This window comes from Hipposideros armiger, unplaced genomic scaffold (genome assembly GCF_001890085.2).
Source record: "Hipposideros armiger isolate ML-2016 unplaced genomic scaffold, ASM189008v1 scaffold_119, whole genome shotgun sequence".
NCBI classification, from domain to species: domain Eukaryota; kingdom Metazoa; phylum Chordata; class Mammalia; order Chiroptera; family Hipposideridae; genus Hipposideros; species Hipposideros armiger.
Window position 1 is genome coordinate 195,926 of NW_017731469.1, and position 13,273 is coordinate 209,198.

The window sequence follows — 13,273 nt, forward strand, 5'->3', positions numbered from 1 at the left end:
TGGTGCCAACTTGGGCCAGTGAAGCAATGTCCTCCACAACTAGACTGAAGAACAAAAGGATAGCAACTTGTCTGTTCCCCTTCCCCCAATTCCCCAGTGTTGTTCCCATCCCCCAACTCCCCAATAAAATCTTAATAAAAAAAGATACTATGGATGGGGAATGACAATTTGTTTAAGGATGGCTAAGGAGATCATTATTTATAATCTCTCCATAGTTAGCATATAGAATTTGTGACTGCAATTTTTGTTTGTATGGTTTGTGATGTCCTCCCAATACATGGCAAATCCAAAGCCTTTGTCATAAATGAATCTCCATCTCACCTCAGACTATTACTTTAGTTTCCCTTAAATCTATAACAAGGGGCTGGCCGAGTGGCTCAGTTGGTTAAGAGCGCGAACACTGAGCAACACTGTAGCCAGTTCAATTCCCACATGAGCCAGTGAGCTGCGCCCGAGCTTAGCTGACACTGAGCTGCCAACAGGCGGCAGAATGGCTCAGCTGGTGAGAGCACGTGCTCCTAACAACAAGGTTGCCGTTTTGACTCCCGCATGGGATGGTGGGCTATGCCCACCTGCAACTAAGATTGAACACAGCACCTTGAGCTGAGCTGCCCTGAGGTGCAAACTGGTGGCCGGATGGTTCAGTGGTTAGAGCGCAATGATAATACCAACATGGGCCAGTGAAGCGACATCCTCCACAACTAGACTGAAGGACAAAAGGACAGCAACTTGTCTGTTCCCCTTCCCCGATTCCCCAACGCTGTTCCCCTCCTCCAATTTCCCAATTAAACAAAAAAACCTTTTCATCTAGACAGTAATTCAAACTACTCCCTTTCAATATTAGTTACTTGATTATCTTCTTCTGTCGATTCTTTCGTATAAGTGTTCCCCCGAGCTTAAACCTCTGTTCCATTCTCAACTACTAATTTAGGATTCATGTATTTAGTCATTCAATATTGAATGACTGTAACGTGTTCAATGAGACTAATGGGAAAATAAGACACAGTTCCTATGACAGTTCTTGGTTTAGTCAAAGAGAATGACATGAAAATAAATCACTGTAAGAGAGTACAAGTGCTTCAAGTATCTATTAATGAAATGATACAATGAGTGGAAATACAGACTAAACAATAAACGAGATGAGCTATATGCCAGCAATTGTTGAACTGGGTGAATAGGTACACTGAGGTTTATTTACTCCCCTCCCCACTTCTGAATATGCCTAACAACTTCCTTAAGAAAGTTTTTAAAAACTGAGTATCAGTGCAAATAAAGGACTATATTGCTTGCTATAAAATATGGAAGGGTCACATATGAAATACGTTGTATAATAAGTTGTTTTACAACAATTACATCTGCGTGCTGGGGAGGAGTAGGCAATAATTGTTGTGACCAACATTTGAGCAGTGTCATTAAGGAAAGGTAGAAGTTCATCAGGTAGACAATATGGGAGAAAGATATTCCAGAGGGAAGAAAAAGTGCAAAGACACAGAAGTAAGCAAATTCATGAAGCATCACTTTTCAGAAGAGGAACCACACGTGGTTTCATACATCTGGAATACAGGTATGTGTGGAGGAGAAACAGGAAATGAAACTTGGAAAGGCAGGAGGGGCAACATTACAAAGGTCTAACAGATGACAGAAAGCCACTAAAGATTTAAGCTGGAGGATAGTTTTTCAAGTCTGTGTTTTAGAAGAAAATACTGTCAACGGTGTGTGAAGAATTAAGGCAAGCAGTAAAGGGAAAGTTTAGAAGCTGTTGCAAGAGGTCAAACAAGACATTAGCAATGGAGGCTGAAAGGGAGGGATGTGTTTCAGCAGAATTTTGAAGGTACAATCCATGCGACTCAGTGATCTATGAGTACGGGGGAGAACAGGTGGAATCAAAGATGACTACCATTTCTAGGTTGCACAACTGCAGGAATGGTAATACCATCAATCTAAATAAGGCAATCAGATAAGTTTCCGGTAGGGCACTGAAAAATAGGTTAAATGTGGTAGATAATTGGCAATGTGAGTACAGAGGTACTGGCTGGAGATAGTGATATCAGTGGATATATGATAGCTTAAGTCATGAGAGTGAAAAAGGCAGGAAGGGATTAAATAAAGTACTCCTGAAAAAGGGAGAAGAGAGTATCAAAGGAAAAACTGGTCAACAGTGCCAAATACATCAAAGTTCAAGAAAGATATTTCTAAGTATGTGCAAAGACACTCAACAACAAAGATAAATACTGTAGGATCTCATTTATATATGGAAACTAAAAAACTCCCAAAACAAACAAACAAACAAAAAAACCCCAAACTCATAGAAAAGGAAATTAGATTTGTGGTTAAGAGTTGGGGTGGGGGAAAAGGGAATTGGAGGAAGGTGGTCACAAGGTACAAACTCCCAATTATAAGATAACTAAGTACTAGGGATATAATGTACAACTTTAGTTAACACTGATGCATGATAGGCAGAGGATGCCAAAAAAATGAATATACATTTTTTTTTTGTGGAGGGCAGTGTCACTGGCCCTCACATGTGGGATCCGAACCGGGGCCCTCTGGCATCCCAAGCCAGTTCTTAACCATCACGCCACTCGGCCGGCCCTGTATATACATTTTAAGAAAGGAAAAAATTGTATTAATATATACCAATAACAAAAGATGAATACAAGTCACGTTTTACTTCTGCAATGACAAGAGGTGCTCAAAGTGGTTATCATCAGTGTCCGGACACTTCTGATTATGGCTAACTACTGCTTGAGCAACGTTGGCCAAAGTGTTAACATATATTAAAATGTGTAGACATTTTTTTGGCACCCCCAGTATATGTAAGGTTGTGAGAAAGTTAGAACTTTTAAATTTCTCATTTTTTGTTAACATCTCCACCTAAATGAAACAAAGGTATCTCAAAGTCTATATTCTCAAAGACGTTTCCATTCTCCTTCCAATCTGATTTTTGTTTTAAGTTTTTATCCTTGCAACTTGAATGACAATTGAGCCTAACAAATGTATTCTTCCCTTGTATGTATGTGGCACTCTGCTAGGCCATGGGAATACAAAGATGAATAAGATATAGTCTCTGGGAGGTCACAAAGTGGTGGGAGAACCAGGTATATAAATAATTATATATAACACAATAAGAGCTATCAAGGTTTATATAATTGCGCCACGAGGGCACAGAAGATCAAAAATTGATATTTTGGGCAATGTGAATATGAATGGAAATTCACCCCTGAAAGGGAAGAAAGAACATTCCAGACCAAGGGCAAAGACGGTGGGTCAGGCCTGCTTGTGAAAGGTCTTAAAATATAGGTATTCCTGTTGTCCCCTGTTTACAGATGAGACAACGAGGAGGCTATGAGAGGTTAAATAACTTGTCTAAGGTAACTCAATTAGTAAGTGGCGGAGCCATGACTCATACTCTGTCTGTACTCTCAATCCCTACACTTATATATGACTGTGTGCTCAAGGATACAAGTGGAAATCAGGAAACTTGATCCTTTACATGAAGAAGCTGCACTGTTTTCCTCCTTTAAAAAGACTTACAAATATTTCTTCCTCCTTGCCTTTCCAACTTTTTAACCAAAATATGACATCCCCTATAATAGCCTTATAGACTAAATCAGACTCATGCAGAGCAAATATGTCACAAGCACATACATCCACACTGAATGTCCCTCCCTTCCATTTTCCTAGGCCCACTTCTTCCTCCCACTGCTCTGCATACAACTGTTTCATTTCAACAGACTCCAAATTTTCCAGAGGATACATTAAAAGTGGAAATAAAAAAGAAGTGATATACAGTTGATCCTTGAACAATGACAAGTTTCGGGGCACTGACTGCCCCTTGCAGTTGAAGATCTGTGTATAACTTACCGTGGCCCTCCACCTCCTGAGATTCCCAACCACCAGTTAACCTTGAACAACATGGGTTTGAACTGCGAGGGTCAACTGAAAACTCCACACATAAATGGATCCCTGCAGTTCAAACTGATGTTGTTCAAGGGTCAACTGTATATTCAACGACTAAAATGTACACTACACCTGATTTTTGTAACCCCAAAATACACTAATCCATTGTGGGTCCTTTCATTGAATCCAATCTAGTCTGAGTTTATGATTAGTAAGGGATAAATAAGGATCTGCAAGGTGACCTCTGTAGTCAAAGAACACATAATTCTCACCATTGTAAGTTGCACTATTTTTCACAATGAGCTCCAAATGCTCTCTGAATTCTTCCCGAGATGGGTAGAGGCGTTTACGCACATTTTCACGGAGGGTTTGTAAGTCCATCGGTCGAGTGATGATTTTGTAGTAGTCCTTTACAACCTTTGCATTGACTGGAGTGTGGAACGGGTATGTCTGTGCAAACAAGAGGCCAGCACCACCCATGAGAAACGAACACTTGTCAGAGCCAGTTCCTGAAGACTCTCTCACATCTACCTGGCCATCAACTCTCAAAGGAATCTCTCTAGATACAGCAGGTCTGTTTCCTCTACTAAACTGCTAAAAAAAAACAAATCAAAGAAAAAAAACACCAACAACCAAAAAACTACATCCCAAAGAAAATAGGGGTTCCAGGTACCTAGGACTATACTGCCCTCTATCTGAAATCACAGCTAGAACAAAGAGCCTTATCATACCCTACTGTAGATATGAATGCGATGAACTCACATTTGGAAGATCTCTCATGTCATTGATGATAGATTCCAAGATGGACGACAATGTCACCATGGGGTCTGTCCGGCGCCGGTGGATGGACTTATGAGGTCTCTAAGGAGAAACAAGGAAGCCAGGATGTTTTCTAGATTCAAAAACACACAAAAAACCCAGTACTTTCAAGCTAGACAAATCTATTTTGGAACTCCTGTAACAAATAGTACACATTCTTTTCAGGGCCAGGCCAAAGGAGCATCTAAGGCTGTGTCAGAGCCATCCGTGGCTTAGATGGCTGGGGGAATCAATGAGAAGCCCATCCCGTCAGAAAGGAGCAACGCAAATACTCACATTCAAATAGTCACAATGAACAGTGGTGCCAACTCGCCGTTTCTTCTTGGGAGGAAGTTGCTGTTTAGGGAACTTGAGAACCAGAGATTTTCTCCGAACCTCATCTGCACTGTAATCAACAACAGTTTCATAGCATGCAGTCCCTATTTCTAGTCCCCAGGAAAAAAGCAACTACAGTGAAAAAGTCCGAAGTACCTGAGCATGAGCCTGGGGAGGAAAAAGCCAAACCAAGGCCAGACATCCACCTTTTTTAAAATTTTTTTTATTTTAGGTGAGCCATCCTGCCACCTGTTGGCAGCTCAGCGGCTGCTCAGCTCGGGCTGGGAGTCGAACCGCTGTTGCTCAGAGCTCGCACTCTTATGCGAGCTCTTAACCAACTGAGCCACTCTGCCAGCCCTCCAGTCATCTACCTTTTAAGGCTCAAATCAGGCAAGGCCTCATAGGATCTACAAATTAATAAAGAGCTAGGCAAGCCACAACTCCACCTCAGTTTCTGATTTGGAAGATAAGGGAACTAGGCTAAAGGAATTTCAACAACCTTCTAGCTCCAACATTCTATCTTAAGGCTAAAGGGCTAGGAAACAACTTCTTCGAAATGAAAACAAGGAAGAAATTAAACACTGGTTTGAAAAGAAAAACTAATCTGCATTTCCCTCAATCATTAAAAGCCCATCAATTCATTTTCTTCCCTTCCATTATATGGATCAAGATACATTTTCATTTTCTAATGTGCTTTGAAACATGACTATTACAGATATTGATAAATTAAATAAAAAAGGACAGAAAAAGAACGCAGAACATAAAAGAAACAAATGAATAGAACTGTGTATTGAATTAAAAATTACCCACAAAAAATCCAAATATATTTTGAATATAATACCGATTGTACAACTTCAGTGGCATATAATCCAAGAACAACAAACTACAGAGGATACATTGACTCTGTAGGTTTGTTGTTGGTAGTGGTATTGGTATAGCAATACTCAAACTTTTTTGTATGTATCATAGGAAAGAACAAATGAATAAATATACTGATGCTGGGAACCAGAGAAAAGATACAAATATGAAATGGGGGAAGTTGCAGATACAATTTGAACTGGAGATATTGCTATTGTAAATCGTATTTACAATATATGTATATTTCCTAGTTTTGTCCACTAACAGCCTAGACAGCGGTTCTCAACCTGTGGGTTGCGATTCCTTTGGGTGTCAAATGACCCTTTCACAGGGGTCACCTAAGACCATTGGAAAACAGAAAGATATTTACTTTACAATTCATAACAGTAGCAAAATTACAGTGACAGAGTAGCAACGAAAATAATTTTATGGTTGGGGGTCACCACAACATGAGGGGCTGTATTAAGGGGTCGCAGCATTAGGAAGGTTGAGAACCGCTGGCCTAGAAGCAACGACCTTTCAGTGGCAACGAGCATACCTAACGTCTAGATCTTGGTTTCTAAATGCGATGCCCCAGTAAATGGATCCAGGACTCCTTTGGAGAAATGGTTGATTCTAGGTCTGGGACAGGGACATTTCAAGGAGAGCCCGGAACATCTTGTGCCAGAAAACAAAGAAGTTCTCAAAGATTTCATAGGGTCATTGCAAAAGGATATAAGATCTGGCCTGAAGGGGTCAAATCTGGGACAATATGGGCATCAAGATTAATAACGAGGTTAATGAATTATAATACACTAAGTTTACAAAGGAAAGATTTCAGAATTCACAGTAGTACTCAAAAAGGGAGGGAAAGCTCTTCTTTACAGAATTCCAGTTAATGTACAAAGAATGCTAGAATTAGGAGAAAAAAACATTGTTTGCAACCCCTAGTGTAATATTAATAACTGAGTTAGGCAATGGTCATCAAGGGATGCTAAAACTGTTGAGAGAATGACTGTTAGGGAACAGGATATTCATTCACACATTAATTCCAAAGGGAAAAACATACCCTTATCAAAGGGGCATCTGGAGATTATCACTTTAACAAGATGATTAAAATAGTAAGAAACCCTGACATTATGTGCTTGCTGATGTAGTGTATTAAGTTCAGTATCACCTATGTAGTAATCTTGCCAAAGACATTTAATCTGAATATAATCAATGAGAAAACAACCAGACAAATCCAGAATGTGGGATATTTTATGAGACAACTGGCCTGGACTCTTCAAAAAAATTCGGTGTCATGGAAAACAAAAAAGGTGGGCAGGACAGTCTAGATCAGGGGTCGGCAAACTTTTGAGACAGAAGAGCCACCAGGGGTCGGCAAACTGCGGCTTGCGAGCCACACGCGGCTCTTTGGGTACGTACATTTGGCTCTGAAGTAAAATTGAAAATGTAAATAAAACTATCATAGTTTCATTTATAAAATTTTTAAAGGATATTAGTCACATAATGGTGACTATGTAAAAATATATTTATCACTCTCAAATAATTTTTAAATTGTTGCGAGGGACATGATTGGCTCTTCCAGGGGTCGGCAAACTTCTGAGACAAAACGTACCCAAAGAGCTGCATGTGGCTTGCAAGCCACCGTTTGCTGACCCATGGATTAAGAGAGACTCAAAAATACTTAATGTTTGAACTGGGATTACAGCCTAAATTTGGGGAGAGGCAATGAAGGACATTGAGACAACTAAGGCTATTTGAATAAGGACTGAATATTAGAAACTACTAAATTAATGTTCATTTTCTTAGGTGTAATAATAGTATCATGTATTTATGTCCTTATGCTAAAGAATTTATAAGTGAAATGTCATGATGCCTGCAACTTACTTCCAAACAGTTTAGCAAAAGAAAAGTTTTAGATATAAAGATGAAACAAATGTGACAAATGTTAACAACTGGTTGAGAGAAATACTACACTGTATTATTATTATTCTTTCAACTGTAGGCTTGCAATTTTCAAACTAAAAAGTTAGAGGAAATTTTTTTGTTCAATTAAAAAACCCCTCCCACTGGATTACCTATTAAATTCTCTGAGGGCAAGAGACAGGTAGGTAGAGGCATAGTCTCCTTAATCTTTCTGGATGGTCCGTTTACTAGAACATTCTAAGATTAGGGGCCTTCCAAATATTACAGGTGCCTGAAATAGAACAGGAAGAGTGTCTACTATATACCAGGTGTTGTGCTTTATATAGTCTCTCATTTTTACCTTCATAACCACCCTGGTAAGCGCAGTTTTGTGTGGTAAATAAGGAAACTTATTTAGAAAGGCCAGGTAGCATGCCCAAGGGCAAGACTATAATTTTCATTATTGGCAACAATTACCGAGAAAATGCCATCCAAGATCCTATGCCCTCAGTTCCACATCAGAGAACACATCACATCCAACTGTGCCAGCCACCGGAATCACCAACCTCCAACAGAGCTCTCCCACGGCACTTCCTGCCTGCTACCCCTTACCTCTCAATGAGCTGTTTGCCCAACACAATCTTGGTCCCCTCCACCTTGATAAGTTCTTCATTATCATTATGAATGACTGTCTTTTCCAACTCCTCCTCCTGTTCCTCTGTCATGGCAACAGGATTGGAAGGTGGAGCATTTGTCTGATAATACAGGGGGCAGCATTTGTTTGTCCTCATGTGCCCAATGGCACCACAAGCCCCACATTTGAGCTGCAAAAGGAGAAGTATCAATATGTCAGAGGTAAGCAGGCTGTATGATGTTAGCTTGAAGAAATACATTCAGGGCAGGAGAAAAACAAAGGCAGGCTCAGAACTTCTGTTCCAAAAGAACTGTTACACACCTTTCAGTCAGAAGCCACTGGATAAAAGTGAAAATGACACGTTAAAAAAAATCCAGGGCTGGCCGAGTGGCTCAGTTGGTTAAGAGCTCGCTCAAGAGTTTGAGCTCTGAGCGACAGCGGTTTGAGTCCCGGCCTGAGCTGAGCTGCCGCTGAGCTGCCAACAGGTGGCAGGATGGCTCAGCTAAAAAAAAAAATCCAGACACTGAACATTTCTTTAAAAATCAAGAAAGAAAGGTGAGAGGGTTTCCACTCCCAGTTTTAGTAGTAAACTATGAAAATATTAAATATGCAGGAGAAAGGATGTTGGAAGCCCCTGGCTGCATTCAGCAGCACGGACATATTCCTAGCCCAAAGGAAAAGGCTCAATAATACCAAGTCTCCATCTCAGGTTACAACTGACCTCAGTTCCATCTGCAAAATGGGGCCAGTACTGTACATATTTACATAAGGTCCCGTGCAAGAAGGGACATTAAAATACTGTAATAACGTCAGTACATGTCAACAGCAGTTCATATCTGTTGGGACTTTTATAGTTTCCAAAATGCTCCCTATGCACTATACAACAACACTGAGACAGATATAATTTCATAGAAACCATGTTTGAAGAGGTTACGGTCTCAGATCTATTAAATGACAAACCAGACCTGAATCCCCATCTTCTGTCTGTAAGTCCATGGCTCTTCCCACTGTACCACAGGTGCTTCCTTTTATGGTACACATTATAGCTACACTGTATAGTGACCTCTGGAATCCTACCTGAGTTATGCAAAGCAACCCATATTTCACGTTTGTTTCTGCTTCTTCTTTTAATACATACAATTTTAAAACAAGACGTATGTGTGTATATATGTGTATACACATATGTACATATGTACATAAACGCACATTTAAAAAATCCACCAAACCTATCTCAACTCCTAGAAAATATTTCCAGTAGATGAAGTATGAAATGACACCCAGCGGCACCAGGTTAGGTCTGTTGCTACTGGTACCAGTCATTCTAGTGCTGAAGACACCCAAGCTGTCCCATCAATTCAAACTAGCTTTCCATGATAACGTGTTCATTCCAAGGGAGGGGGAATGCCACAAGATAAGAGGACCTTTGCTTTGGTAATCACCATCACGCCATACTACACTTACTTTTAGGTCAGGGCGCTCCTTCATTTTTTTTGGCTTTTTCTCAGGAGGACCCTTAAGCTTCTCCTTTTCCTGGTTCCGCTTAAGCCGCCTTAGTTGCTCTTGAATCCTCCGCCGTTCTTTTCGCATCTCTTCTCGATGCTGTTCATCAAAAAGGGCAAATTTTCGACTGGATAACAAGGGGGAAAAAACATCACAGGACTGTAAGCAAACCTAAACCAAGAAGACTGTCCAAATAGCTAAACATTTCTCAACTCAAATAATCCACCAATACTGAAATAAAATGCTACCTGGCACTCCCATGGCCCCCATTCATGAGCCTTCCATTTGCAGAGTGGCACCTCTCTTAGAATGAGAGTGATCCCTAAGATTTTTGTCAACCAACCAGACAAAATGCAGAGGACTCAGGTGAAAGTGAAAATTTGCCTTTGTTGGGCGTCAGATTTGGAATTCTCCCTGTGATTTGGTGCTGTTCTAACCCAAAGATCTAAAAGGCAAGATAGTTCCCAATTAACAGACTTCCAGGGACAACTGTGTGGAATTCTGTCACAATAACTGAAGTAGCCATCCTCACCCCACTCCCCACCATTCTTATCATCAACTCACATGAACTCCTCATCTTTTGTGGTTCGTATGCGCACATAAGCGTCTATGACAGCTGGCTTTCGGACTGTCTCACAGCGAACGTACTCTTTACCCTCTTCATCTCGAAATGTGCGATAAATCTTGAGACAACGGCCAGTGGCAGAGGAGTTAAGGCTAGTCACAGAAGCTGTGTCATCATCTCTGTGATTGTTTCCTGATGCTGCTGAGCCTGCTGCTGCAAGGCAGAAAACGATTTCCACACATTCCCCCTACCACCCAAATCGCCATTTTCTTGGGGTTGAGTGAAGACCGCGGAGCTCAACATGTCACAAAACTATGGTTCTACAGAAAGCATCAAAGTTCCCCCCGGCCCCACAAATATACTGAGTTGTCCTTTCCTGCTTTCATTTACCACTGCCAATGTTCCTATTTTTAGAGTCCAAAAAACTCTGAAAGGGTCTCAGAAAACTGCATATTTGATACAAGGGACAGAAGAGCAGTAGCTGTACAGATTCCTCTGAGCAACAGTGCAAGAGGAAAATCCAAGCAGGGAGCAGCTGATGAGCACGTTAAAGAAAAGCACCCAAAAACCCAAGGGAAAAAATAGCATCACAGAAACAAGTCCAGAGTCTTAAGGCCTAGAGTTTAAGGCTTCTCAAACTTTAATTTGAATAAATAGAAATCACCTGAGGATCTCATTAAAATACAGATTCTCATTCAGTAGGTGTGGGGTGAGAGAGAGATCCTGCAGGTCTAACAAATGCCCATGTGATGTAGATACTGCTGGTACAGGACCACACTGGTGAAAAGGCTCTAACACATCTTTACACAGTAATCAGAACAAAAAAATATATACAAAGCTTTTACAGAGAGAAGGAAACAAAGGAAAGGCTATTACGAGTGAGAATAGTCATTTAAAACTTCATCTTCAGCCTTTATCCTCTCTCTTGGTATCTACATTCAAGTTTTCAATGGCTTGTTTGACATCCACTGGGGAAGGGTCATGGGGACCTCAAACCCCACACATCACACCTTCCCTTCTTAAACCTGCTTCTTTATTTGAAATTTCTACTTTAATCAATGGTACCGCCATGTTTCTAGCAAGCCCAGAGTGAAATCAATATTAAGGCTGCCTGGGTTTTTCTCCTCTTTTCGTTCCCAATGTGCACATCCCAAACCAGTGTAAGTCTTTATCACCCCCACCTTCAACTTCTACAATTTCTGGTTGGGTATTTTAAACTCTTTTGAGGGTCTAAGACTCCTTTGAGAATCTTCTGGAAGCACGGACCTTCTCCTCGGAAAAGGCGCATTAGAACAGAATTTTACAGTTCAGAGGGTTGGAGAATCACCCCTCAAATTCATCCACAGATACTGTATTAAAAACACTTCCCTCTAGGAGAATGCTCATAAAGCTCACTTGATGTACAACACTGATAAGGCGTAGTTTGGCGAGGCCTGACACAGACAGAGGCAGTAGGAAATTGGCAGCATCTCTTTAATTTGTGCCCACAGATAAGCCTAGAGTCCAGTTTTCAGTAATCTGATCTCTACCTCATCTACAGGCTTTTCTTTCTAATCTCATCCCCTGCTTCTCTGCTTCCAGCTTTGTCTCAGTTAGTAACACTTTTTCGATCCTTCTCTTTTTTGTCTGTCTGTCTGTGAAGCCACTGCCCTCACCCAGTAGCATCCGCTGTAGTTCCTTCTATTCCTGCTCCTCCCGTTCACGTGACAGCTGAGAGCTGGTTTTCTTATTCTGCAGCATGTTCTCAATGTTCTTGCCCATTTCTTCAAAGTCACTGTCTTCAGCTGAGCTGCTATCTGTGTCAGTGGATAAGACCTCAGTTGACGACAAAACCCTAAAAAGAAAGCAATGTTATGTTAAGATGAGGGAAGATATGAAGTGAAAAACAGCTGAAGAAATATGATTTTAGGCAAGAGTAGGAAATTGGGAAATCAACCTTAAAAAGGAATACTCAAAATCCACTAAAACATGTGGCCCTCAACAGAAAAGCTGTAAAAAGTGCTCCTAGATATTTAGTCAACAAGGCAAGTTTGAAATATGCAATTAGTGCAGCATTTCATATTCAGGATTCCTTGAGAAAGCCTGAGAAACAAATCAGCACACTCCTCATTTTTAATAGGGCATTACCATCCCCTCACAAGCAAGCCTTCAGAAAAAACCACTACCCGTCCCCTACCACCCCTGGGATGGCTGTCAGGCCCAAAGAGACTACAAATGTTGTCACAGAACCAAAGCTCAAACCTTTGTCAAGTTGCTTTGAAGTGAGCAGGCAGTACAGCAGTCTTACAAACAGATACTACCCTGGAATCTCAGATACTTGACCACCTAGTCATTATTAGGTGACCTGCTCGTCATTGTCATAGTGTCTGGAATCCCTCCCACCCCAATTTTTAGCTTGGATTTCCTGTAGCACAAAAACATACTTGTTCTGTAGGTCAAAGATGCGCTGACATTCCTCTTTGTAACGCTCTTGATGCTCAGCCACAGAAAACCTTGATCCACGGGCAAATTTACTCATGGGCCCCTCTCCGGAGCGGGCCTGTTCTGTTGACATTGTGCGAACCACATCGATCACTTCCCAGCGTGACAACTTTTTAATCTACAAGAGACACAGACAAACACACATATACACACACCATTCAGGGAACTCAAAGAACAAACCAAGGTGCACAGTTACAGAGGTAGCCAAGAAAAAATCACCCAAAGCAGGTTAAACAGAAAGCTTTGGGAAAGTTAATTCCTGCCACAGTACCCAAGGTCCAGTCTAGTAAAACCTACACCACAAAATTCTT

The 13,273-nt window shown here is 41.0% G+C and overlaps 1 protein-coding gene across 1 annotated transcript in view; it reads right to left on the reverse strand.

Annotated features, from left to right (window-relative positions):
- TAF1 (TATA-box binding protein associated factor 1) overlaps positions 1–13,273 on the reverse strand; it is a 70,750-nt gene that overhangs the window by 36,953 nt on the left and 20,524 nt on the right. Inside the window, 8 exon segments of the mRNA XM_019647970.1 lie at positions 4,173–4,350; positions 4,663–4,761; positions 4,996–5,104; positions 8,395–8,606; positions 9,878–10,043; positions 10,481–10,694; positions 12,137–12,315; positions 12,905–13,080. Of these exon segments, the coding sequence (XP_019503515.1) occupies positions 4,173–4,350; positions 4,663–4,761; positions 4,996–5,104; positions 8,395–8,606; positions 9,878–10,043; positions 10,481–10,694; positions 12,137–12,315; positions 12,905–13,080 (1,333 nt within the window).